The sequence below is a fragment of the Puccinia triticina genome, chromosome 5A (genome assembly GCF_026914185.1).
Source record: "Puccinia triticina chromosome 5A, complete sequence".
NCBI lineage: Eukaryota > Fungi > Basidiomycota > Pucciniomycetes > Pucciniales > Pucciniaceae > Puccinia > Puccinia triticina.
In genome coordinates this window covers 1,928,646-1,956,315 of record NC_070562.1, presented here as the reverse complement: position 1 = coordinate 1,956,315, position 27,670 = coordinate 1,928,646, and the positions used below count along the sequence as shown (strand labels likewise).

At 46.2% G+C, this 27,670-nt stretch overlaps 7 protein-coding genes across 7 annotated transcripts; 6 read left to right on the top strand and 1 right to left on the bottom strand.

Annotated features, from left to right (window-relative positions):
* Positions 1–433: 433 nt before the first annotated feature.
* PtA15_5A236 (uncharacterized protein) lies at positions 434–2,021 on the top strand (the record flags this gene model as incomplete). Its single annotated transcript, XM_053168975.1, has 3 exons — positions 434–601; positions 691–1,514; positions 1,589–2,021. The coding sequence occupies 3 exons, from the start codon at positions 434–436 to the stop codon at positions 2,019–2,021; spliced, it is 1,425 nt and encodes a 474-aa protein (XP_053020218.1).
* Positions 2,022–3,872: 1,851 nt separating this feature from the next.
* On the top strand, positions 3,873–5,614 carry PtA15_5A235 (uncharacterized protein; the record flags this gene model as incomplete). The annotated part of the gene is made up of 10 exons (XM_053168974.1): positions 3,873–3,941; positions 4,031–4,163; positions 4,263–4,422; positions 4,498–4,576; positions 4,670–4,721; positions 4,823–4,842; positions 4,923–5,093; positions 5,220–5,273; positions 5,405–5,479; positions 5,567–5,614. 10 exons carry the CDS (start codon positions 3,873–3,875, stop codon positions 5,612–5,614), a joined length of 861 nt encoding a protein of 286 aa, XP_053020217.1.
* A 628-nt stretch (positions 5,615–6,242) lies between these two features.
* On the top strand, positions 6,243–7,617 carry PtA15_5A234 (uncharacterized protein; the record flags this gene model as incomplete). The annotated part of the gene is made up of 3 exons (XM_053168973.1): positions 6,243–6,865; positions 6,976–7,248; positions 7,341–7,617. 3 exons carry the CDS (start codon positions 6,243–6,245, stop codon positions 7,615–7,617), a joined length of 1,173 nt encoding a protein of 390 aa, XP_053020216.1.
* A 1,259-nt stretch (positions 7,618–8,876) lies between these two features.
* On the top strand, positions 8,877–12,209 carry PtA15_5A233 (uncharacterized protein; the record flags this gene model as incomplete). The annotated part of the gene is made up of 19 exons (XM_053168972.1): positions 8,877–9,158; positions 9,254–9,364; positions 9,455–9,543; positions 9,644–9,766; positions 9,831–9,858; positions 9,956–10,026; positions 10,136–10,195; positions 10,267–10,576; positions 10,647–10,667; positions 10,765–10,776; positions 10,880–10,892; positions 11,000–11,173; positions 11,267–11,353; positions 11,434–11,461; positions 11,536–11,627; positions 11,714–11,745; positions 11,850–11,863; positions 11,946–12,042; positions 12,117–12,209. The coding sequence occupies 19 exons, from the start codon at positions 8,877–8,879 to the stop codon at positions 12,207–12,209; spliced, it is 1,737 nt and encodes a 578-aa protein (XP_053020215.1).
* A 106-nt stretch (positions 12,210–12,315) lies between these two features.
* PtA15_5A232 (uncharacterized protein) lies at positions 12,316–13,632 on the top strand (the record flags this gene model as incomplete). Its single annotated transcript, XM_053168971.1, has 5 exons — positions 12,316–12,324; positions 12,686–12,799; positions 12,873–13,261; positions 13,339–13,422; positions 13,491–13,632. 5 exons carry the CDS (start codon positions 12,316–12,318, stop codon positions 13,630–13,632), a joined length of 738 nt encoding a protein of 245 aa, XP_053020214.1.
* Positions 13,633–24,530: 10,898 nt separating this feature from the next.
* Positions 24,531–24,887, bottom strand: PtA15_5A231 (uncharacterized protein; the record flags this gene model as incomplete). Its single annotated transcript, XM_053168970.1, has 2 exons — positions 24,531–24,608; positions 24,804–24,887. 2 exons carry the CDS (start codon positions 24,885–24,887, stop codon positions 24,531–24,533), a joined length of 162 nt encoding a protein of 53 aa, XP_053020213.1.
* Positions 24,888–24,890: 3 nt separating this feature from the next.
* On the top strand, positions 24,891–25,731 carry PtA15_5A230 (uncharacterized protein; the record flags this gene model as incomplete). The annotated part of the gene is made up of 3 exons (XM_053168969.1): positions 24,891–24,967; positions 25,041–25,154; positions 25,242–25,731. The coding sequence occupies 3 exons, from the start codon at positions 24,891–24,893 to the stop codon at positions 25,729–25,731; spliced, it is 681 nt and encodes a 226-aa protein (XP_053020212.1).
* Between the last annotated feature and the right edge of the window lie 1,939 nt (positions 25,732–27,670).

Sequence of the window (27,670 nt, the reverse complement as noted above, 5' to 3'; positions counted from 1 at the left end):
CAATCTTGCTCTTATCTTGTGTATCTTATTTCAAACATCTCACTCTGTTTTTCTTCAATCTCATAAATATATCCATGAAGCTATGTCACAATTTTATAACTTGAAACGTAGACCTACATAGACGTAGAGCACATCCATCTCGTGCTTCATGAAATTCAAGAATGTCTGAATAAACACCCGTTGCTATTCTCCTGGCGCATACACCCACAGACTAGCCTATCTAATCATTAATCCAACCGGTTTGAAATACAGCACAAGACCAATTTGACCAGAAACTCTGGACTGGACGAGGGGCCCGGGCCACAGTATTCCCCGCTTGGTCGGGCTACCCGGGGTATCCATGGTCTTTTGGGTACCCCCCGTTGACGTCATTGGACAATAAGAACATTGCATCCCCATTTGACCAAAAGACATCGCTTCTCACCCCTTGACTATGACGTCCCCACCTAAAGGGACCGATTACCTGAAATCTCTAGGATCTATACGAGAGAGATGTCAACAAGTTTTCAATCTAACAGTTAACCAAGACCAGTTGGAGTTTTGGTCTGTCGATCAATCTACTCTGCCTAGCATAGTCGATTTCTGCTCGTATCTAATCTCGGTACGCAATCGAATTCCACTCTTGAAGGTTCTTGTACTGTTTTTCTTAGTGATTTCTGAATGACGCTTGGGATCTAATTAACTTCACAGAGAGATTATGGAGCGAATTATCAGTCAATTCCACCTCATGGTCGATGGAGGCATTTTCTTGCTAATGAGCGCGACCGGATTAGCCCTCTGCTAGAGCAATGGTCGGCCGATTCCAGCGTTGATCCGGTCGAGACCGGCCGCCGATTGGTCGATTTGTTCGTGGTCGCAGTTCTGATGGACGCTGGAGCGGGGGACGAATGGAAGTTTGTCGAGCCACTGGAAGAGTCCTGCTCGACGAGCGCGAACGCGAACGAGAGCTTGGAGCAGGGGATCGGCCGCAGTGAAGGTCTTGCTGTAGGCACCTTACATGCCTTCAAGCAAGGCATTTTTTCCTCGGATCCTAAACATCCCCATCAAGTTGACCCGACCGCTCTGAGCTCGCTCACTCCCTCAAAGGTGGCCGAATTTATGCAATCTAAATCTGGTAACCAAATGGTCGGGCTTGAAGGACGTTCGAACCTTCTCCAAAAACTTGGCTGTTTACTTTCCAGTGGATCCAAATATTTCCCTGCCCAAGAACCAAATTCTCAATCTCGCCCCGGCAACTTAATCGACTATATTCTGACACATCCCGACGTTCACCCCCTCCCCCGTGCCGTGATGCGAGGAGAGATCAGCATGTCGATCGATGTCTTATGGGAGGTCATAATCAACGAGAAGGATGGTCTTGGCAGCATCTGGCCGAAGGAAGGCAGGCAGCCTATCGGCGGCAAATTCATCGGAGATGTATGGACTTGTGAAGCCTTAAATCGAGTTACAAAAGATGGAGGACATGTCCCCTTTCATAAGCTATCACAGTGGTTGACTTATTCGTTGATCGAGGTGTGAGTTATTTATTTTAATGCCACATCTTGATTCTTATACGGCACTTTATCTGATTTATACACGTCTTCGACAGTCTAGAAAAGACCCTCAAGTGGGTAATCACAGGAAGCGAGAAGATGACTGGATTGCCCGAATATCGCAATGGGGGTCTACTAATCGATTTCCAATACATCCAACCGAAACCGATGGCGTTTATCAAATCCCTAGGCCTTCCAGAAGCGGATTCAAGCTCATTCAGCTTAATGGACACGCTCCCGCCACTGGCAGCCAGTCACCCGGCGATCGTCGAGTGGCGCGCGTTGACGGTCATTGCGCTCGACCGGATCAAAGACTCTATCAACGAAAAATTAGAGCTTGTCGGATCTGCTCAGGCCTTGTCCTTGCCTCAGGTCTTGGAAGCTGCTACGTGGAAAGGCGGCAGAGAAATCGCTAGGATCAAACGTGCTCAGGACGGCTCGTCGGCTGGCCCGCCTATCAAAGTCATCAGCGATGGCACGGTCTTTTGATCGATCCTCTTTTTATGTATCGCCTCCTATGGTCATCATTCTTTGTTGTACTTATTCAACGCCAACCAAATTAGTCTTTTGAATTTGAAGTATGTAACAGCAAATAATGTATATTATGGTCAACTCTTTATATTTCTCTGATTTTTTTTACTCTGTGCTGCTATTAACTCAGAGCAACCAAGTATTTGTAACTCCCCAACATATTGACTTTCTGTCTCCATGTCCATATTGGTTTGACTTTGATGACTGCAGCTGGCATGGATTAGATAATGATCTGTTCAATCTACTCCTTGGACAGAAGACCTTCTATCACCGGTTCCGTAGCCCGGACCCAGTGCTAGAAGACAAAAGACAAAAACCTCCGCAAAATATGCCAAATTCTTCCTGCTTGTTACCGCTCTTCTATCTGCGAAAATTTCAGCATGTTACAATGTGAGCCTCTCTCTCTATCGGCCTTACAGTTTGATATGCCGACAAACTTTCACAGCTTTCGCTGATCCTCTTTCTTTTCTTTCCACAAAGCTGAACTGAACGTGCATTTTCGTATTTTGAATCTTCATCTGTTCTTTGTAAGCTTCATATTCAATGGAAGTTTCTTGTTTTTGCTCTGGTGTCTCTCCGTAAGATTGATGGTATTAGCTGTTCCGCCCGGTGCCCTGATCAGGCCTTCATTGACATATTTGCCTCTGATTTGCCCCGCCCCAGTTATCTCCTGCTGAAGCTGCAAGCTCCCGTTATCTGGTACAGTTTCTCCTCAATTATTCCCGAACTTTATGGGTGGAAGAGCGCCTCTCTAACGTCCTCAGCCCCCAATACGTGCCAGACGGAAATGCTCAAATTTGCTGGGAATTCGTTTGTGGTTGTTTAACTTCAAGCAAACCGAGGATAAACCCTAACTCAACTAAGACCCTAATCAATGCCCCTCCAATAGAGCGACAATGAGGAATAAACCCTGTTAGCACTAGATCAATTTTCTAAATTAATAAAGACTCTCTTTGCACTGAGTGCCGAATCACTCGTCACATCACGCCGACCGGAGAAAGCGGCCTACACCATATTCCAAGTTTGGCCCGACAGCAGTTCCAGTTCTGGTGGTGAATTTTAAAATCAACTTTACTTTACTATCAAGGATTGGAAGGATATTAGCCAGAGAAGCTATGTATAACAAAAAGAGAAAGCTAATGAAAATTTATTTTGTGTTGGACCATTAGAATGAACTATTTCTACTTTTGGGATGGTTCAACCTGGGTTTGAATGCAACAACTTACCCCAAATAATTGTGACTCCAGATTTATGTTACCCTTCACTTATCGACAATCCAACCATCAGTATATCAGCTTTGCGCGGCAAACCTTCAAAACCCTCCACATTTGGAGGCACTCTTAGGTTAGAATAAAACAACTTTCAGATCTACATTCACATCTGAGTAGCCAGACAGTGATCATCCCACAGCTGGGTTTGTATGCAAATGGAACAAGTTTGATTGGGCTCCTGTGTCTTCGAATACAAACTGCCGGCCAACCACTTACAAAAGACCGACAAAGAGAAATAAACCTGTACAGCCAAAGCGAAATTCACTTCCGTGCAACTTGTGTGTGGGAAATAGGGGGGCTTTGATGCTCCAAGCTGACTTGAAACACACCTCAAATGCTGCCGACGCCGGTGGAAAAACGAGTGACCATGGACGTACACATAAAACCAGGCGGGTCTTGCCATGAAATTTATTCCGCCCGTAAAATAACTTTTTACCCAATTTCTTCGTATGATAAACGATTACTAGCCTGCAGGACCTTCAACTGTGATATATAGCCTAAAAGTTTATTGACCAAAACAAAGTACCTCACGCTCAGCATGCCAAATCCTAGAATCATTCACAGTTTTGGAATGGGGCTTGCCTTCATGATCACGCTGGTATTACTTGTGGGTAGCTCTGTTTGATTCGAGTTTAGGCCAAAAACCCCGATATGGTCACCGATACTAATGCGAACTCGATCACATTGCTAAACTAGTTGAAAAATGACAAAGTGGCCGGCCTGAACGTCAACCGTGATCAGTCGTTAAACAAGAGGGAGCTTACTGCAAGAGCTGGCGGGGCCGTCCCCGTTTATAGCACCTGCAGAACCCCTGGATCCTTTGCACTCAGTACTTATATTTATCTCTCTTTGATCTCACGTTGACAGAATGGCGTATTTAACTACAGTTTTATCTTACAATTTTTTAACTGTTCCACCATCGATCCAGCATTTGATGATGGGCCATACAACTTTGGCTCGAAACTGGATAAAACCTTAGATGCTTCGAATGCTAAAGCCACTTTTTTCGTGAACGGGAACAATTATGGATGCATTTACGACTATGCTGATGTTCTGCTTGAAAGATTCAACAAGGGGCATTTGATTGCGTAAGGCTAATTTGTTGTTTGTTTCATTTTGGGGAAGTCAAACATGTTTATGGTTAAAATAATTGCTGCGTCTAGGAGCCATACCTGGTCTCATGTTCATTTGAACGAAGGTTCTTACCAACAGATTTCTCATCAACTGGAGGTACTAGAAACGGTAAGCTTTCCAAGTGTTTGCATTTAGATGGAACCCACATATTTATTGAACTACTAATATTCAATGCTGGACATGCCTTGTAACCGAAAAAAGGCTATGATAAAAATCTTGGGAGTTAAACCCAAATATATGAGAGCTCCTTACGGTACGTATTCCTCATGGATGCCTTCAATCTGGAGTTCAATAAAATTCTTATCAAACTATAATCTTTTCAATCGCTTCTCCATATTCTAATCAAACAAACAGGTGAATATAATGACCTGGTGGTAAGCCAGCAGATTTACATGCAATTTAGACAGGGTTTCTTGATTCTGAGATGACCGCTGTACCGTGTTTTCAATTGCAGTTGCAGGTTTTGAGTGACAGAGGATATAAAGGAATGATCATGTGGTCACAAGATGCTGAAGATAGTCTCGATTCACCTGCGAGTCCATCTCAAATCATCGAAAGCTACAAATCTTACCCCGAGAAAACGATTGTTTTGAATCATGAAACGAAGGAGTCGACCGTCAATGAAGTCAATGCAGTTTTCTTCTTCTTCTTCTGCGTTCCCCAAAGATTTACAATAATTTCTGGTGCCAAACTCGCTTCAAAAACAGCTTCGATTGACGTCTTTTGCTTATTTGTGGTTCGATATGTTTAGGTTATGCCACGTGTAATCCCGATTCTAAAGCAGAGAGGATTCAGCTTAAAAACAGTACGACTCTTTACCTTCCACTATTACAACATTCGATGAATGACCCTGCTTCGAAGTCTTGGAGTCCTAACTGCTCATGATGTTTTATTTCTTCTCCTATGCTATTGTGTCCATGAAACAAACTGTACTAGGTCCCTGATTGTTTAAATCTAGGCTCAAATCCACGTGATTGGTATGTTTCGGTTCAGAAACCCGGATCCAGAGATGTACGCATCAATTTCCAAAATCTTGATGGATGTTGCTTTCATTTTCCAGAAAAACTAAACCTAAGATCTTTTTTTTTGTATTTGTAGAAAACATGGACTTGCAATGGCACCCCTGAGCCTGGAAAATTTGAATAGATTCGATAGAAAACTTCATTAAGTTTTATGAATCTCTTTCAATTTCATAAATAGTACCCTTCACTGGATTTGATCTATCAGCAAAAATTTTAGGGAAAAGAACAGAAAACCTAGATATACTGAACTTACCTTAATTTGTTTCCTGTAATTACCGTTTTTGTGTATCTTCCGCATTGTTTCCTTCATAATTAAGGAAAACTGCCACTATGTAGCCATTCTTTCACACGTTCTCCTTTTGGGTAAATCACATGTAGCTTCCCGTCCACGAGTGTTCTGAGCATTGGGTTAAGATAATTGCCCAAGTCACGACCATAATTAATGGGGTATGTGACTCCTGAGTCCTGAGGAAGAGTTGCAGCATGAAACCCCGAAATGGGATGAATTCGGGTTTCTTCGCGATCGGCGGATGTCACGGCCCTTGTTCGTTGTATGGACCATCAAGGCTGCCTTCCTCCCAGCCGTCTTCCTCCAGGCGTGCCCGATGGTGCACCTCCCAGAGCCAGCTGCCAGTCTACCTCTTTCCTATTCACGCCACCAGTAAGCGCAGTCATCCGGCCAGTCAACCAGCGGGGCCCGAGCCAGCCACTAGATTTTAGCACGAGGACGATACGCAACTGTACGATCAGAAATGATTGTCTCTCAGGTGGTTGTTCTACCGACTTGCGCGATCTGTCATGATGAGGACGAAGGTGTCTTGAACGCAATCGTGGTCACCAGGTGCGGACATATATTCCATTCGCATTGTCTCGAGGAATGGTATCGACACGAACGCGCCATACACCCTGGAAACAGATGTCCGTATTGCAATACCACTTTACCCCCTCAGTCGCCCTACCCATTCGGAACTAGCAACACTCTCCGTCTCCATCAGCTTACACAACAGCGAGTTAGTATTCTTTCCGAGGAAGACCCCTGCCCCGAAGAGCAGCTCAGGAACTTGCAACTTCAAATCAATTCAACCAAGCTCGACTTGAACAAAGAGTCTGCCAAGGTTCTCGATCAGGAAAGAGGGAACGCCGAGCTCGTCGCGGAGAATACAGTACTCGAAGCAACCATCAAGCGTTTGAGAGAAGAATTGCAATCGTACAACAATAAGACCGATGAACATGCCACGCTAATCCAGAAGGAGCAGGAAACACACAAAGAGGAGTGCGCAGCATACTTGAAGGAAGAAGAGCGGTTGCGAATCATAGCCGGTGGTTTGGCAGAGGGCCAGGAAAGAGTCAAGGGTGAAAAAGCGAACTTGCACGCGTGTGTATCGTTTTTATTTTTATTTACTTATTCTTTGGGTACTCATGGTCTGATGCTCTGGAGGAAGAAAAAGCTGATGATTGGTTAATTTGCCACATATTTCAAACCAGACTTTTGGAGCGCAAGGAGAGGGACAGGCTGAGACTTTCAGGCCTCGCAGCTTCCCAAAGTGGGACGATCAGGATCTTGGAGGCTCAGGCGGTTAGTTTGAATCGGGAGAAGCATGAGCTTTACCAGATGATCGACATCACGAGAGAGAGCCAGAAGAAGTCGTCAGGGGGGAAATCGATCGAGTCCGACCGGTCACACCATCTGATGAACGTGATGATGGCCCTGAGCGGACGATTCTCGAAACTGGAGAGCGAGTGCTCAAGTCTAAAACAGTCAGTCTGGATCTTTAGCTTGGTCATCGGATGTGGAAATAGATGATGAAGCCCTTTTGATTTGGATTTGTTGCCAATTTCTTCCTGCATAGGATGCTGGAAACCAGAGAAGATGCAAATGATCAGCTCGAGACGACCGCGGATGATTCGGTGAAGGATTATCCAGGTTCTGATGAAGCTATCAATACATCGCTCAAGAACCCGTTAGAAGCAGCTAGCCTCCCGATCCTTCAAACCTCCTCCGAGTCTAACACCGATCGCGCCAAAGGGAAGCAGAAAATGGTCGAAGGATTCGTACCGAAAATGAGCGCGCTCGAGGTTTCTCAAGACGAAGTTAACGAGAATATGGACCCGAGATTATTTGCATAATGCCCAGACCCGCCAGTCGGACTTTCTCTCATGCCTACTTCGCGCTGAACTATTTAGATCATACTATAATTTATTTCAAGTGGGAGTAGATTAAGAGGGGCCATCACTGCAAAAGCAAACAAGGATAATCAGGTTCGGGATACCAGCCAACAAGCAGCCAATTTGTCCCTCAAGTCAAAGCCGAACCCATCACTCATGTATCAATATTTGATTTGCTTTTTCCAGTTCTATCATTTCTTATATATCACCTTACTGTACGGTAACTTGTTACACCATGCTTGGTCTTACTAATCAATACGCGTTTTTAAGAAAGGACACCAAGATACATCTGGGCTGTCTTGATCTTTTGGGATACACAATCATGTCCTTTGAATAAATAGAGATTTGAGGGGGGTGCATATATGCATATCTTTTTAGATACTATCTGAAGCTACTGCCGATTATAGTTGGGCTGCCGATTGTAGTTGGATTACCCTGGTCTCTGGAGCATAGGATAGATGCAGACAGAGTGCGGTCAGAAGTGAAAGAAATCGAAGAACTAGAGCCTGAGGTGACGTCTTTCTCAATTCGAAGGAATCTAGGCTGCGAGTATCCGAAGTCCTTGATTGAATTGACTAAAGATGAGGCTGAAGATACTTGCAACAAACTCGGCTCTGGTTGATATTTATGTATGTTTGTGATTGCGGTATGAAAGCTGGAGATCAGGTATTTATTCTTTGACAAGAACAGTCGAGATTTGCCGAAGGTCATCCATCGCTTGGCAAGTTGGCCATCAAACCGTCTCCGAAGCGACGTGGACAAGTTGCAGATTTCTCAAGTGGTTTCGAAATGGTCTCAAACTTAAAACCGTGGTGCAACCTTCAGTACCGATCTTCAAAACAAGTTTCTTCCCTCCAACTTCTCCCGAACGTAAGTACATGCTGCACCACGACAGTGAGTTATAATATCAAAAACTGACTACGTATCATTTCATTCCCTCCCGGAGTACATAGGTGGAACGGAACCGATGGGAACAGATTTGATCTAAAACACTTGGCGATAAATATCCATATCATCTTTGTTATTGAACGGCCCTGGCGCTGGAAGTTATAGAGAACCACATACATAGGTTGGTAAGTGAAGGCCATGACTCTTGTATTTACTTCAGGAGAAGGACTCATGCTAATTTTTTTGGGGTTCAGCCAGCTCGCAGGATTGCTTTGATTTTCATAACTTGACAATCGGGATCCATCCATCTTTGAAAAAGAAGAAAACTGGGCATGTCCCCACACGTGGAAAACAATCGAGCGGAATGCTTGTGCAACGAGGATTCACCAGACTCGCCCAATCTTTCGACATCATCCTCCAAGGCCTCTTCGCCAATACCGGGAAGTCCGGACCAAATCCTACAGTCTCGATTACTCCCAACCACTTCGCACGATCGCGGGCATGATTCCCATCACTCGCTCGATCGTGGATTTTTAAAGGAGATCTTGAACAACAGGTTTGTACTCTGTTGTGCTTTGTTTGCCAGTCTAGGAGGGATCCTGTTTGGCTATGATGTAGGTTCCTCTCAAAATATCTATATTCACCCGGATCTCAAAGTTGGAACACTGAAGGAATTGCTTTCGGGGCGTCTCAATTGATCTGTTGCTAGCAAGGAGTAATTTCAGTGACGCTGGTTATGGATCATTTCAATTCCCGATTTCCTCAAATAGACCGGCGTGTTTCGGGCGACAGAGCGGCCAGTTTCTGGAAAGGTTTCCTCGTCGGTGACTTTTTTTAATTTACGTTTTTTAACAGAAACCTGGCGTGATGCCGCTCTTTTTTTCCCCTAACGATCATTCTAATCTCACAGACCGCAATGATCGAGCTGGGAGCGGTTGTAGGTGTCATGTTGGCAGGCTTCATAGCGGACAGGTGCGGTCGGAAAAGTGCCATCAAGACGTTGAGTGAACTTGTCCACTTTCGACCCATGTCGACCCCACTGACCTTACCCACATTTACCTTTTGGCACTTTGTTGTGAATTGACATTCGAATACGCAGTGGCTCCTTATTTTTCATCGTCGGATCAATTGTCCAAACCTCTGCACTGGATTTGATCATGCTCCTGGTCGGCCGTTTCGTCGGTGGAATAGGAATTGGCATATTGTCCATGGCATGTCCTATGTAAGACCTACAAATTTCGCGTTTTTCGGGACCTCTTCAGAGAGCTGAAGTGACCGTTGCACAGGTATATGGGTGAAATCAGTCCCAACAACGTGAATCACTCCCCTTCAACCAAAACAAAATCCTTTCAAAAATGATCTCTATAATCCCGAGTCTTATAGCTGCTTTTGTATCCAATAAAAACGACAGATTAGAGGTGCTCTGCTCTGTTTAGAGGAGTTCAACATCGTTTTGGGGATCGTCGTGGCCTTTTGGATCACGTGAGTCAGCTCTTGGGTTTATTCCACTACATTCTCCTTCGAAGATCGACTTGGTTACTGACCAAGCTGATGATGGCATTTGTTTGAATATGTTGTCACACCACCTTAGTTACATGACCCGATTGATAGAAAGCGAGGTTTCCTGGAGATTACCGTTTGGGATTCAATTGTACGTATTCTTACTTGTTAACGGCCTTAATCCACGAAGCCTCAAGATTTAAAAGCTGTTTACACCCCAAGGCTACCTGCGATCATCATTTTGCTGGGCCTTTCACTATTACCATCCTCTCCCTCCTGGCTTGCAAGCCATCAACGATATGATGAATGCCTCAAGACACTCTCGACGTTAAGACAGTTGCCGATCGATGATGAGTCTGTGAGACAAGAGTGGTTCGATATCCGCGTCGAGGCGGAGTTCCAACGAGAGCTTCATTTGGCTCGGTTTGGTGAGCTTCCGGAGCAGGCATGGTCCCAACTCAAAATGGAGTTCCAGAAGTGGGGCGACACGTTTTCCAAGCGCTGTCGCCGTCGGACCCTCGTCGGTGTTGGCGTGCGTTCTCTTCTCATCTTTCATCTCATACTCTTTCAGAAACATTGCCTGATAAATCGCTGTGGCTTAGCTCTCTTTCTTCCAACAATTTGTAAGAGCCCGTGATTACTCGATCCACTAGGAAATCTTGCTCAGGTTTGATGATCTTCACTTCGAATTATTTGGTCTGTCTTCGTATATTTACCCAGGTTGGAATAAATGTATGTGTAATCGAGTTCTTATGTTTTCTTTTGTCAAGTCCAATCTCTCTACTTCACCAGACTTCGTTAAATAATTACTAAGGATAACATCATTTTGATTTAGGCTTTGATCTACTGTAAGATCTCTGTCTTTTTTATTTTTTAATTGTCAGCCGCATGTCTCGTGGGCAGCGTTAGGCCGTTAAGCTCGATTAAGCTAAAAAAAAAACTCAATACGATCCAGATTCCCCAACTCTTTTCGAAACACTTGGGTTGGATGTAGAGCTACGATTACAGATGAGCGGCATCATGAATATGTGTCAATTATTCGGCGTGACAATCTCGTTTCTGTTCATCGATAAAGTCGGAAGACGGCCGTTGTTATTGTTCGGAAGTGTGATGATGACCATTTGCCATCGTAAGTTGACTTGACGGGATCAGCTTCCTGGTTCCCTTGTGTTCTTAGAGCCATTCTCGTGGTTCCCACCGTTTTTTAAATCTTGTCCTGCAGTCACCGTGGCCATCTTGATCCGTCAGTATAGCGCTGATTGGGCACAACATAAAATAGCTGGGTGGGCTGGTGTGGCCTTTCTGCTTCGTAAGTATCTGCGAGTTTATCATTCCAGTCTGACAATCTCGCTGACCAGTTTGTGCTCTGTCAATTTTTGACGCTGCTAGTTTACATGGTGGTATTTGGCGTCAGTTGGTAAGCTACCTTTCCGATTCGGTACAGTTGTGAAAGATTTCGTCAATGATCAACTTCTCATCTTGATCTTCTAGGGGCCCGATCCCATGGGCAATGCCATCGGAGATCTTTCCCTCCTCCCTTCGGGCTAAAGGCGTCGCGGTTAGCACTATGTCAAATTGGATCAGTTCAGTGTTTCCTACAATTTTCACCCTCTTTAGAAATAAAAAATCAAGGATCAGGTGCTAATAACACACATACCTGCCTCATCAGATAACTTTATCATTGGCTTTATTACACCTCCAGTTGAGTTCACAATATATATTCTTTCCTACAAAAAAAAAAAAAAACAGGATAAACAAGACTTATACCTATTCCGACAACCACAATTGTGTTCTCTTGAAAGTAGCTGATTGAAAAAACGTTGAGTTTTCATATTTGATTCCTGAGAGACCAAGTGGTAAGATTATCGCAGTGATTTAACATTGATTTCACTCGCTTGTAGAAACGAAGGGGCCTTCATCTTTTTCGCATTCAACTCGTTATTGTCGTGGGTCTTTGTTTGGTTAGTTGTACCTGAAACGGCCTATCGATCATTGGAGGTCAGCTCCCTCTTTACACAATCTACCATTTCAATTCCTTTTAATTGTTTCTCTTTTTTGGTTCCTATTGGCAGGAAATGGATCGAGTGTTTGGTGATCAATTGGCCGTCGAAGACCAACTTAAAAAATCGCAAATATTCCAGAAAATCATCTCTCAAGAGCATTAGAACATCAGTTTCACCATCGTCGTCATTTCTCCTCATTTCTCCTTTTCGCAAAAACACTAATACTGTCCTTGATTTATTTGTCCACTGATTATCATTGTTGCTATCCATGTACATTGTATGAGTTTATGTTTATACAGTAAGAGCACATTCATTCATACTTGTAGTACATGGGAATCCTTGGGAGTCAAACAAAACTTGCTGGTCTGGGGAGAGAAACCCTTGGGAGTCAGAAGTAAAAGGCTTGGTCTACTCTGGGGTGAACAAACCCTTGGGGCTCGGAAATGCAATGCTACATATGAAATTCGTGTATAGATAAGCTTCAGATCCAGAAATGTCCGCCCATACCCGCAGGTTTCGGAACCTCGGGTTTCAGATATCTGGCTTGATCCGCAGTCCCTCAACAGATATCCCGGATTATGTACCGGATATCCCACGCGGGATACTGGCTAAAATGGTTGAAGTGCAAGTGGGGGAAGCCATCCACCGGCATGCCCACGTCGTATCCGTCAAGCGTCGATTTTCGATTGGTTCACGTGTCAAACAAGACGAAGGTCTCCGAGTGCGTCTCCCTCTCCTTGTCTTTATTGGAAGTGAGTCTCGGCCAGGCTAGGATTCTTACCGCTTGACTTAATGAGATTGATAACACTTTTCGGACACTAATAGCAGGAGGGCGATCGTCGACCTTTATGTCTACATACGTTGCCGAAGCCAGGTACCCCAGTTGAAGACATCGAGAAAACGATCACGAGATCTAAATCGAACCCGGATAAAAATGGCGTAGGTCGATTGATCAGTATCGTCGAAATCCTCAAACGTGACTTTCCTGGTAACGACCGCAGCATCAGGCCTTCCAAACGTCAAAAAGTGGAGCCGAGTGAGTTGGCTCAGGCCTCGTCAAATCAGCTTCATCAATACAACGAATACGGATCTTTGGAAAGCTTGATTCTCGAACGATCCAAATCATCCGATCTCTCAGAAAGCGACAAGAGAGCTTCTCTAATGGCCCGTCAAGATAAAATTGTGCAAGAATTTTTGAATGAGGAACGTAAGAGGTAGGTGTTGCTTCATTTTATAGAGATTTGGAAAGAATAAAAACCTCAACGTGTTTTTTCTGCTTGATATGAAACAGACCCCGACAATCCCACACACCTTGGCTGAAGATTTATCTGTGGAAGAACAAAATTCAATTGTTGGCAAACCTTCCAAATGTTTGGTCAGCTGATCTCAGCTTATTTGTCATGGAAAAATCTGCACCAAGCTGATTTCTTTTCGCATTCCCAGTTACCAACAGCCATCAGTACCTAGTGCTCTGACTGAAGATACCACGGGGCTCTCAGGGATTTCTGCATTGGATTCAACTCTTGTAAACCCACAAGAAGAACTGCTGGAGCTGGATGGAGAGTCTGACATTGCACCAGTTTAGCTTGAATCCAAATAATATAAATTGCAAATTTAGATGTATTAATTAATTAAACCGGGTCTGTACCGGTAACAAAAAATGAAAACAATACAATTGGTGTGATAGTAAAGCAAACCTCTTTATGGATCCCAGTACTATCTGTACCGTTATCAAGGCAAAAACATCTGAAAGAATGATAATCAGGGATCCTCTGAGTTGATTTTAAGGGACCATCAAGTTGGGGGCTGGACGTTGCCAATTATCCGTTCCCAGTACAGCAGCTTGCATGGCTTCTTCCAGGCTATAGGGAGTGCGTTATGGTACATATTTTGTGCTTTGGCACACTCCTATAACAGAGTGTGCTTTGGCACACTCCTATAACAGAGTGTGATTTGGCACACTCCTATAACAGAGTGTGCTTTGGCACACTCCTATAACAGAGTGTGATTTGGCACACTCCTATAACAGAGTGTGCTTTGGCACACTCCTATAACAGAGTGTGCTTTGGCACACTCCTATAACTAGAGATGGCACTTGGGTACCCGGCACCCGCCAGCAGATACCCGGAACACCCGCTCAGCACCTGCCGACGGGTGCCAGGTGCGGGTGCGGGTGTTCAGTTTTTGGGCAGGTAAAAAACGGGTACCCGCCCATCTTGGTGGGCCAGATGGATTGGAGGGATCTCTCCACTTGAAGAGGTGGGAGGTGTACATACCACCTCAAGCGGAGCAATCCCTCCACCCAGAGGTGTGTACACCTCCTCAACCGGAGCAATCCCTCCGCCCAGAGGTGTGTACAACTCCTCAACCGGAGGGACTCCTTGACCGGAGGAGTCCCTCCAGTCAAAAAGCTTGTGCACCTCTTTGACTGGAGGGATCCCTCCAGTCAAAAAGCTTGTGCACCTCTTTGACTGGAGGGATCCCTCCAGTCAAAAAGCTTGTACACCTCTTTGACTGGAGGGATCCCTCCGGTCAAGGAGGTACTATACCCCCGGGACTCCGGGAGGAATCCCTGGGTCAGCAATTATATTGATGACTGGGAGGACTTCCTCCTGGCAACGAAGGGTAGTTACGTTACGTTGCGTTATCCGCGCAATTTTGGTAACGTAACTACCCCCGTTATCCGGGGCCCCCCGTTACTTTACTAGTAACGGGGTCATTTCAGGCCCCGCGCCTAACATAACGGGCCTGATTTTTGAGGCCCGTTATCGCGTTATCCCCCGGATAACGCAATAACAGACCATTTAAGGCTTTTTAGACTCATTTTTTGCCTGTTCTCAAGGGCTCTGCGCGCCCGGAGAACACAACAAGTATAAAAAAAACCGGCTCAGTGTGTTGTGATAACGTAATCGCACTGCCGTTACGCGTAACACGTAGATAACGACAAAAATTTTGTTACGTTACCGTTATCTATGCGTTACGCGTAGCGTAACTACCCTTCGTTGCTCCTGGTCATTGATATAATTGATGGCTGGGAGGACTTCCTCCCGGTCATCAATATACTTGCTGCAATGACCGGGAGGAAGTCCTCCCTCCCGGCCATCGCAATGAGCTTGCTGACTGTGGTAATCCCTCCCGGTCAGCAAGTGTGTGTATTGCTGACCGGGAGGGATTTCTCACCAGCAGTGAGTATATCAGAGCGGGTACCCGCCCCTGCACCCGGCACCCGCCAGCAGGTACCTGGTATACCCGCCGAGTACACGCCGGTGGGTGCGGGTGTTGAGATTTTGCAAAATTTCAGGCAGGTACCCGCACCCGCGGTGGGTACCCGGGTGCGAGAGGCCATCTCTACCTATAGCACAGTGTGCTTTGGCACACTCCTATAACACAGTGTGCTTTGGCACACTCCTATAACACAGTGTGCTTGGGCACACTCCTATAACACAGTGTGCTTTGGCACACTCCTATAACGCAGTGTGATTTGGCACACTCCTATAACACAGTGTGCTTTGGCACACTCCTATAACGGAGTGTGTTGAGTATGTCACTCAGGTGTTGTAGTTCATTTCACTCTTTTCTGTCCTTCCACCATTTCTCATCTCTGTCACACATCTTTCACAAGTTGTAGTTAGTCTACCTGAGGCAGCAGGTGTGGAAGAACCCTTTCACCATCCTTCAACGCACCTTGAACACCGGCAACACTTTGCCTGATGTCCTCAGGTTTCTCATTTCTTTCTCCTCTCACTCTCTCCCAATGTTTTTCTCCTTTTTTCTCTCAGTCTGATGCAATTCACCATCCTTCCATGCATCTCAAACACCGGCAACACTGTGCCTGCTGTCCTCAGTCCTGTCTTTCTTATCAGGTTATGAGCGCCAGTTAGCTTCCAGCTACATTCAGCATTGCTAGGCACATTAAACATAGGCAAATCAGGTGTTCGAAAGTTGTGAACTTTCCAAGGATCAACTCTTCTCCTCTACAACATCAATGTCCAAGGACACCAAAGAGGACAATCTCACCCACACTGATATTGGCATCAACTCTCAAATGTCAGCCCATTCCACAAAAATCTTGATCGCAAGGCTCCCAATACTTAAAGCTCCAGGGACCAACTCAAACTACCTTAACTGGAAGAAGGTTGTTCACCGGGTGTTTAAATTGGCCAAAGTGAGCCATGTACTCACCTCGGTAGTCCCCAGTCTCCAACCAGCTACTTGGGAGGAAGACAACAATCTTGTCTGCACCATTTTAGTACAGATTGTCAACAAAACAAATCTATTTCACCTTGCTGACAAAGACAACGCTTCACAGATCTGGGACAACTTGTCCCAAGCCCATCAAGACTCCTCAACCGGGGGCTGTGTGTATTGGATTCAAAAAATGCTCAACACTTGGATGGAGGGAGACAACATCACCTCCCAAATTGACCTGCTGGCAAACTCATACGAGCACCTGAATTCTCTGGTCACCAAGCAAAAATCCCTCACACCAGACAATATCCACAACACCACCCTACTCAGCTCCATCCCTCCCGACTGGCTACAATGCGTGTTGAGCCTGATGAATCAGGAAGGCATTAAAACCAAGACGATCATATCGGCTCTAAAGAACAAAGTGATACATTGCAAGTCCCCAGGTAACATTACCTCCATCTCCTCCACAAAGGCTAATCTTTCTAAGCCAACTGCTTCTTCAAACACTTCAAAAGGTCCCTGCAACAAACCCTCTAAAAACCCTCGCCGGTGCCCCCTCTGCAACAGCAACTTGCATGACCTAAACTCTGAATGCCCCCCCATATCAGCAAGAATACGCGTCTGTGTCGACTAGGAGGACTTCCTCCTGGTTGACAAGGGCATACATACCTCTGCGCGCCAAGAATTTGCACCTGTGTTGAGTAGGAGGGTTTACAAGGGAATATGCACCTTTGCGCTCATGTTGGCCATCCCTTGTTGACCGGAAATCCCTCTGTCCCAAAAGCCTTACATTAAAAAACTGTGTTGACCAGGAGGAATCCCTCCTGGTTGGGACTATATACAACAGTGTTGACCGGGAGGAATCCCTACCAGTCCACAACATAACAGAGCCATCAAAAAAGAGGAATCCCTCCCAGTCTTCAACATAACACAACAGTTGACCGGGAGGAATCCCTCCTGGTCCACAACATAACAGAGTCATTGACCAAGAGGAATCCCTTCCGGTCAACACTCAATAAAACCGTGTTGACAGGGAGGAATCTCTCCCAGTCAACACACAATACAACCATTGACAGGGACAAATTGCTCTCAGTCAACACACAATGCAACCAAGTTGACTGGGAGGGATTCCTCCCCATCAATGGCTCTGTTGTGTTGCCGACCGGGAAGGAACCCTCTTGGTCAATGGTTGTATTATGTGTTGACCGTGGGGATTCCTCTTGTTCAATGGCTCTGTTGTGTTACCAACCGGTAGGGATCCCTCCCAGTCAACATTGTATTGAGTGCGGACTGGGAGAGGTGTTGATGGACGCACTTCCCCCACGCCCATGCCCACGCTCTTCGAAGAAGGGCAGCACACCCTTTTTTTCCTATGCACACCCATTGTTGGGTGTGCACACCCCAAAAGGGGTGTGTAGGGGTGTGCAAGGGATAGCCCCTGGCGAGGCGGTATATGTATGTTTACCAGCTCGCTGAGAGGGAAGCTCCTCCCGGCAAGCCTGAGAGGGACTCCCTCTTGGCAAGCTGGTATGTGTATACCAGCTTGCCAAGAGGGACTCTCCTCCCGGTGAGCTGATATGTGTATACCAGCTTGCCAAGAGGGACTCTAATCCCGGCAAGCTCCTCTTTTGGTGAGCTGGTATACACATGCCACCTTGTTGGGAGGAGAGTCTCTCTTGGCGAGCTGGTCATACCAGCTTGCCAGGGCCATCCCCCTTGCACACCCCTACACGGCCCCGCTGGGCGTGTGTGGGTGTGTACAGCAGGGAAATCAAGGGTGTTCCCCTCAACACACCCTTTTTTTGAAGGGCATGGGCATGGGCGTGCCCCAGGAGGGGGGTGTGCATTTCTCAACATCTGACCGGGAGGGATTCCTCCCCCTCAACATGGTTGTATTGAGTGTTGACCGGTGTGGTGCTCCATCCCAAGCCATAAGTAGTATTTTATTATTTTCTTTTACATATATTCATCATTACGCTGCCCATTACCCTATAACCCTTCACAAATACTTCATCATTACTGCATATTCAGATTCTACGCCCATTTCACCTATAGTAACTCACACATAGTACCCCTTCATCTTCAATGGTTCAATAGTTATAAAGGATATAAGATTTACAGAAAACCTAAAGTCTTCATTATTTACAACACTCATTTCATTAGTAACTTACTTAAATCATTACAGTACATTCCTCTTACAGATATTTTCTCTCATATTAAATCCTTTGCATACATTGCTCATTATGTACTATGCCTATTGTACACATTACATCATTGCTTACCTCTTTCAGTAGTGCTCATCATTACAAGTTGTTACTATGTTCACATCACCTTCCCTATTTTTACAGTCTTTTCTTCCCATAGCCAGAACCATTCCCCATTTGTACAGTCTTTATTCCCATAGCCAGAATTCCTCTTGACTGCTCATCTTTCATTCTTGTGGTGATAAGAACTGTCCTTCCCCCCTCACTTGTACATGATGTAGAAATTATAGTAGAAATTACTCATCACCTATTGTGATGAGTGAGAGCAAGAAGAGAGCTGAGAACAGCAGGCACGATGCAGGCGGTGTTCAAGGTTCGTGGAAGGATGATATGAATTACATGTTAGACTGGATCATGAGAAAGACAGGAGGAGAAAGAGAAGAAGCAGAAAGAAAAGTGAGAAGAAAGAAACCTACCTGAGAAGAGCAGGCACGATGCGGGCGGTGTTTGAGGTTTGTGGAAGGATAATGAAAGGAGTACTTCCACGCCTGCTGCCTCATGTAGACTACATACAACATGTAACATGAGTGTGAAATGTAGAGATGTGAGTGAAATGTGAGAAGCAAATAAAATAGGAAAACAAAACCTGAGTATAACTCAACATATTGCTCATTGAAATCATTGCTATTGACCCTGAACTCATTGCTATTGAATCATTGCCATTGCTTCCCCCTCTTCTAGAGATGGGCGCTTCACATCCGGGTACCCGCGTGTGTTTGGATACCTGTGGCTGATTTTAGCCATTTCCTGGCATTCACATCCGACAGCAGGTACCCGCACGCCTGGGCGGATACCCGCGCGTGTTCGGATACCCGTGGCTGATTTTAGCCATTTCCTGGCATTTGCATCCGACAGCAGGTACCCGCACGCCTGGGCGGATACCCGCGCGGGTATCTTTGGATACACGCCCCTCAAAATGTGCTTACTGGTTGACTGCTGCATATGTCAGTCAACCGGGAGGCACTTCTCCTGGCCGACTGCTCCATATGGCTGTCGACCGGGAGGGACTTCTGGTTGCTGCTGCATAATGCTGTTGTCCAGGAAGGACGCCTCCCGGTTGACTGCTTGATATGGCTGTTGACCGGGAGGGACTCTCCCGGTGGACTGCTTGATATGGGGAAGGACTCTCCCGGTCAACTGCTTGATATGGGGAGGGACTCCTCCCGTTTGACTGCTTGATATGACTGTCAACTGGGAGGGATTCCTCCCGGTTGACTGGTGTGTATAGTTGTCGACCGGGAGGGACTTCTGGTTGACTGCTGCATAATGCTGTCGTCCAGGAAGGACGCCTCCCGGTCGACTTATTGATATGGCTGTTGACCGGGAGGGACTCTCCCGGTCGACTGCTCAATATGGGGAGGGACTCTCCCGGTCAACTGCTTGATATGGGGAGGGACTCCTCCCGTTTGACTGCTTGATATGACTGTCAACTGGGAGGGATTCCTCCCGGTTGACTGGTGTGTATAGTTGTCGACCAGGAGGGATTCCTCCCAGTGTAAAGCTCAAAAGTGTTCCTGAGAACCTTTTGCTGAGCGCGGAAAGGGATGAATGAGGTTACCTCTGCCTTTCCTGGGTCACTAGAAACTAAAACAAGCCCCCCAATCTACGATTGGAAGGTTTATGTAGTGATAGTGGAGGTGTATCAAAAGATAGCCTACTTTGAGCAGGTGGCTTAAGGGTTATGGTGATGTATCTGATGAGTAAGTGTTGTAATGAGGTTGTAATTTGTATGTAAGGGTGTAAAACCACAATATAGAGTGGGGCTAATACTGTAGAGTGAGCAAGTGTTGTACTGTTATGGGGTAAGCTGAGTGCAAGTAGTTTGCTGAGAGAAATTACAACTGGGGGGGAGGAGAGCCTCCTTGAATAAAAAAGAGTGAGACATTTTAGCTCCAGGGGAACAAGAGAATGAAGTGTTTTAGCTGCCCTGAAGACTACAATGAGGTATTTTGGCTGGTGGTTGACAGGTCACATGAGGTCATGATGTCATATGAGGGAATTTAGCTAGTCAGAAATAGGAGGTGAGATATTTTAGCTGGCCTGGCCTGTCAACTGATGTCATCTGCAAGCTGCATGAGGGGTTTTTGCTATCTTGACACCTGCATGATGTCATCTGTCAACTGTCAGACTGCAGCCCCTATTACACTAGTCTGCATGCACCTGCATAAGACTGAATAAGCCTGCATCAAGTGTGCGTAACACTGCATGACACCGCATGACATGTGCATAGCACAATGAAATGCAGTGCAGCTGATGAGGTAAAGTATATGTAAAGGGTAGACAAGCTGTCAGGGTGGTCCATGTAACTGATTACATGTCCTGGGTAAGTGTGGTTCATGTAACGGATTACATGACCTGAGTATAGTGTTTTGTGTGTATGTAACTGAATGATGGTGTCTTGAAGGGGTTGTAACTTGTGATCCAGAGGAGTGTAAGGTGTGTTGTCCATGGTGTCCTGTGTAGTTTTGGCCGTAGAATCCAGTGGTGCCGCCATATTGGTTGATTCGAGAGTGTACATATGAGAAAAAAGGTAATTTTGAAATGGGCTAGATTGGTAACCATAAAGCATACCACACCGGTCAACTGGTATGTCTAGCTGTAAACCGGGAGGGATTCCTCCCGGTTGACTGGTGTGTATAGTTGTCCCTCCCGGTCGACTGGTATGTCTACATCAACCGGGATGGATTTCTCCCGGTCAACTGCTCAATACATATTTATGCCTGTCTTCCGGGAAGGACTCATCCCGGTGTAGGGACTCCAAAGGGAATGGATGAGTGGTACTCGAATTTCCGTTGAGGGGGAGATAAGTTGGGAATAAGTTGAAAGCCTATTACAATTTACGGGTGGTTTGAAAGACCTGCCCCTCTGATGGTACTATGCAAATAACCAAGAGTCTTGTAATCAATATTTAAATGATGTGGCTGATTCCAAAGATAGCTCTTACTTTTGTATAGTAATCTCTATCTGACCTAGATCACTTGCATCAATAGTTTTGGTGAATCTTTTGTAACTTGGTTTAACATGGAGGTTGCAATAAAGTTTGATATATGTTGTAAAATTTGTGATGTTAAATTGCTGACACTTTGTTGTTATAATAATCTGTTACAAAGTAAATATATATATATATGGGTTGGATGTTGGATGTTGGTTGGTTGGTTGGTTAGTTGTTGGCTCTACTACTGTTTTTAACACACTCAAGTTCTCTACACTACTCCACTACTAATAACCACCATAAACAGACCTTCCTAGGCTGCTACAAACTAAACTAACCACAGTGACCAAAACTATATAGGCTGATGGGTGAAAAGTCTGATGAGGGGGGAAAGGCCCTCCTTTTATGTTGGAGGATGAGGGATTTCTGCTGCAGGAAGTTCCTTGTGAGGGATTTCTGCTGCAGAGATTCTCACCTTCACAGCCTTTCTACACAGCCACAAATACAAACAACACAGCTTTGCCGTGCTAGATACACTTTAAATCCACAGCCAAACATCTATGATATACAAACTAACAAACAAATACACAGCCTTCTGATAGATACCTTCTAACTCCACCTCCAAACAACGCAGCCTCCTGATAGAATCTTCCCTGAACAAACAAATACAAAGACTCCAGCCAAAGATGCTGTGCAGCCTGTGTTAGATACCTTCTAACTCCCCCTCCCAAACAACACAGCCTCCTGATAGATACCTTCTAACTCCACCTCCAAACAACACAGCCTCCTGATAGAATCTTCATTGAGCAAGCAGGTGTGTAGGATGCAACTATTCTTGACCATTCTGGATTCTGGGGGTCTGGGCTTCTCCTTCTCTTCCTCCTGTTCATTCCTCCCTTCCTTCTTCCTTTGCGCTCCTTCCTTCCGTTACTGGTTGAGACTATTCCTTACTACAAATCCTTCCTTGTTTTGTGTGTGCCTTAAATGTTGATGTGATACTATCTCCTCCTCTTGTATGATGACTGTACTGTCTCCACCCTCTGTTGTAATCTTTGTGGCATTGACACAGGCACAGAACACCACACCGGTCAACTATTGTATGTTGCTGTTGACCCAGAGGGACTCCCCCCAATCAACAGCAACATAGAACGGCTTTATGGCTGCCAACTGCCACAGCTCCCATACCCTAGGGAGAGCAAATACCCGCTGGAATACACAGGTACCCGCTGGATTCTGCCGGAATCTCAGACATCCACATCCGCTGGCAGGTACCCAAGGGCCTCCAGCGGGTACCTGCCAGCGGATAGCGGATACCCGCAACGGGTTCCGTGTGCCCATCTCTACCCTCTTCCATCACTGCCCCAACTCTCTCATCCTCAGTAGCCAGTAGTTAAGCTCATAGTACTAGTTCCTAAGATCAAGCAGAAATAAGCCACACCTTTTCTTCTTTTTCTTAGTGTTACTCTCATCCCCTCAGCATTAGTCAGGAAGGCAGCCTCATCAGCACCCTTGCATAGCTTACATTAGTACTAGTGTTGCTATCCATCTCCCTTACAAGCTCTATTCTCACCTTTGAGTATTTCCACACTGGGAGGGATTCCTCTTGTTCAATGGCTCTGTTATGTTGTGGACCGGGAGGGATTCCTCCCGGTCAACGCTGTTGTACCTCCTGGTCAACACAGTTTTTCAATGTAAAGCTGTTGGGACAGAGGGATTTCTTGTCAACAAGGGATGGTTGACATGCACGCAAAGGTACATATGCCCTTGTTGAACCTTCTAGTTGACATGGGCGCGTATTCTTGGTGCGCAAAGGTATGCCCTTGTCAACCAGGGGGGATTCCTCCTAGTCAACACAGGTGCCTGTTCTTGCCAATATGAGGGGCCAAATACTGTTCTAAGTCCAAAGCTGAGCTACAGATCTTCCTATGACGCTGAGCTAACCAGTGTTAAACCATGGAATGAACCTGGATGAACTTGAAGTTTCAACCTGGATTGCGCAGACAGCACTTTCTTGAGTTTTTTTCATAGTGACTCAAGAAAGTTTGCTTGCAGCCGTGGTGTACACCAAAACCACTCAACCGTGACACAGTTACATTGTCACATAATTACAAGTCCCTCCTTCGGAGGTTGCTCACACAAGTGACTACCCCACAGAAGGCAGGGCTTGTAATTATCTGCTTGTGTTAAGTTTGGCTGTGGACTGAGCCTGGGATACCCCATTACATGTGGTCCAGGGCCGCAACCCAGGGTCTGGAGAATCTAGGAAACATATAAGGAGATGCTCTTAACAGGTGTAAGATCTCCAACGGTCCGGGGGGCAGTTGGCCTGCGTTCCCCGGCCGGCAAGCACATGTCACAGCAGTTGCGGCTCAGCTCAAATTATGGACTGGAAGTTCAAGCTGCAATCCAACAGACAGATCACTCCTCCAGCACCACCCACCACTCTCATTCTGGTCATTGGGACGCATGTGATGACCGGAGCAAATGAAGGAAACACTCCTCTTGATGACCCAAGCGGACCAGTCATTGAGGGGAGTTATCTTACATTTTACTCTTCTCGATGACCGGAACAGGCCCGGTCATTGAGGAGTGTTTACTCCTCTTGATGACCGGAGAGAACCGGTCATCAAGGTGATTGTTTACTCCTCTCAATGACTGGCCGAGAGAACCAGTAATCAAGAGGAGTATTTGCTCCTCTCAGTGACCGGAACAGACCTGGTTATCAAGAGGAGTCTTGACGTTGATCCAATGCATACATGTTTTTTTCTGTCTTGGCAAGCTTTGAGTAGGAGTTGGGGTGTGTTGTGGACCATCTTTGCTGATGAAGCCGAGTGGATGGAGGTGTGTCTGGTCAATTGGCGACCCGCAGAAGTCAGCAGGTGATCGCGGGTTTGACTGCCCCCGGCAGTGTTCCCAGGGTTGTTCTGCGGGTCCGTTAGCGCGCAAGAAAGGAACCCGGGCGGCCAAAGTTTGCCCCCGAACGCCCAGTCGCGGCTCCGTTAGAGATGCTCTAACATCCCCCTTGTTCGCCCGGCCCGCACGAGTCCGGCGGTGTTTCCGCACTCTGAAACGAGGGGCTTATCTTTATCTAGTAGGTCAGAACCTCTCTATCTGATCGCAATAGTCTGAACAACCCTCGGGAATCGCCTTCAACGTCTCCCGGCGTACGTGGGCCTCAATTCAACAGGCGAAACATACGTATTGATCCGAATACGAATCTGATTCGGTTCCAACCTCAGCAACTCTTGGCGACGGGAACCGGAGGAAGCAATGCGACGAACTACCCCAATCGGTTACCCTTGGGCCCAAAAGACAAGGGATCAATGGAAAGTTCCTACATACATACCAATCAAGACTTGAAGCGTGTACCGGATTCAGAGCTTTGCGACTCTTTCGGGCGGGAGTTGAAACTAGGATGCAGGCGGTCTCGAGCCAGGCGCCTGGCGATGCCATAAAATGCCGATGAAGCAGCGGCTCCGACCCACCATCCTTCCTCACTCGTTCGCCCCTCTACAACGCTGTTCACAACATAGGTAAGCTTTTGGTCAAGACCTTATATCTGGCTACTCAATCAGGTCGCTGATGATCTGAATTATTGACCTCTAGCTCTTTGACCAGTCATCGAGACCAGCACCGCCGCTCACAAGAAATCGTATACACACCCCGCCTGGTTTCCTCACTTGCCAACTCGCTCGAAATTAACATTTCAGCCTACCCAGTGTTCGTATTTCTAGCTCGTTCCTCAAATCCTTTCACATCATCCTGGGCCCCTTGGCTGAGGCAATCTACTTTTCCGGACTTGAGAAGAAAGCAACCTTTGGAGATGAAGATCCAGCTCGTTTGGATGGTCGCATCGATGATAGCCGGCGTGCTAGCGCCATCTTCACGCTTCACTCCGTTCAATCCGTTTCCAATCGCCAATCAAGAGCCAGCGCCAGTAATGGTTCCAGTTGCTCTCCCCCCGTCCGAACCTTTCGAACTCCGAAAGGATGCTGAGAAGCCTGTAGATGGATTTCGTCTATTCGCCATGTTTGTGGCTCATCATGATCAGATTGAAGAGAGCCCAATCGACGTCACAAAGGAGCTCATCGAGAATACATCCAAGAAACCCATTGTCGCTATCACCCGGACGGATGTTCACGCGTTTCGGCTCGACAATCTGACAGACCGCTCGCTCACATACACCGTCCAGATTGCAAGGACTGACAAGTGGATCTGGGAAAAGGTTTTGCCACCCCATGCATCTCACTCTTTTTCTGTCGACACGACTGGGTTTATTTGGATACTTCGTGGCTAGATGAAAAACTGCTGCGTTACTACCTCGGTCACGAGGAACCAACTCTGGATTCCACAATACAGTCCCACTGCTGCTCTAGATACCTTGACATTATCCGTGCCCATGAACCTCATTCCTATCTGCCCGGTCTTTAAACAAACACAGTCATTACTGAGGATAATCTCGCCACTCCTCTAATAAACTTTACCTTTTCAATAGTTATGTTGAATCAACTCGACCTTAGTTTTTTCCAACGAAGTCGCTTGACCTTTACACTGCTCATACCCTGGGTTCTCTTAGTAACACTGTCTATCTGGTCATGAACAAAATAAAAGCATCATGAAAAATGTAGCTTGACAGGTCCTGCAAATTGGTTTGAGAGAGAGCCTGACCAAATTGCGGTGACCTAATGCCATGGGTAAAGGGCAACCCATTGCAGTTTTTCTGATAGCACCTGTCAATTGCAGAGTTTTCATTTACAGCAGTTCCGAGAAAGCTTGCGTTTCCGGACCTGCAATTCTGCCCCCTAAACTCGACTTCAACTTCAGCCACATCTCCCCTGTATTCTGGACAGCCCGGGTTATACAGGGCTGTGGGGCCTGACTGGGCAGCCTGGTGCCCGCATGCTCGACGGGCGCAGGGGAGCGGGGGGCCGCTGGACTCGAAATTTGACGAGGAGTCCAACGGTGCCACTCTCCAAAGCTAAAAGCTAGCTATCACAAAGATAGCTTTTGCACCGAATGCATGTTCCTGTATGGCAACGGCCATACAGGAGGCAATACAGGAGGCTGAAGTCGAGTTTGGGGGGCAAAATCGCAGGTCCAGAAGCGCAAGCTTTCTCGGAACTGCTGTAAGTCAAGATTGACCATCACTATCACAATACATAAACAGAACAGGTTCATTTGCATTTTCCCAATAGGTATACCAACACCAACTTGAATTCCTGCAACCGCAAAGCACCCCCAAATAAAACTTCTTTATTTGCTAAAAAAATGGCCTGAGAACCTACACATTGCTGATCTTGCAATGATTGTCCCACCCAGCCTTACTCCTTCAAAGAAGCTTCCAAAAGGTGTTTGAAGTCCACATTTTGCCTGCCCGGCACAAGAATGCCTCTTTGGGTTTCAGGAACCCCTCTCGGTGGCCGCCGATGTAAGCGGTCATGAAGTGGAGAAGGGATGATGTACTCCATTTGATGGCCAGTTTCCTCGGCAGGCATGTACAAGCGTCGAGAATTCTGCCCGGTGGGAAGGAATCATCCTCGGCAAGCATGCATGTGCAGGTGGTTGCCGGGGAGCAACCTCGGCGAGCATGGAGACTAGAAGGTGACTTCCAAGGAGCAATATTTCCCCCGGGCCCGGCGAGCCAAGACACCTTCTGTCGTCCGGCCAGCCAATACACTTCCCTGCCGTCCGCCGAAAGCAGCCTTTCTCAGCTAGCTGGTACGGACTTCTCCATAGTGAAATCCCTCCTGGTGGGCAGGTGCTCACCAAAGAACACACATCCCAGTGTTGATGAGGTGTATCCGCTGGCCAAGCCGCGGATTCAGAAGGTGCAAGAACCCAATAGGCTCTACGACGTAGTTCAGTTTTTTTATGCTGTCGTTGTCCTGGTGGATGATCAACTGTTGCTGATTGTATCATCGCAACTGCCTCTCTTTTCGGAATTAAAGAAGTTTTATTCAATTCCTCAACCGCAAACAGGTCTGCAGAAAATCCCAAATCTTTCATATTTTCAGTTAAATTCAAATGTACCCCCATTTCATGGAATGAACTTGATTTCTTAAAAAGATATCAGAAGGTGCTAATCCATATTGTTGAAATAATCTTCTCAAATCATTTCCCTTAATTGAAAATAGGTCAGCAGGGGACTCATGTTGAAATTGATATAAAAATTTGAGTGGGTTCCTGAATCAGATGATATTATTGAGACAAGGAAGAAAACTGAAGGGGAAGACAAA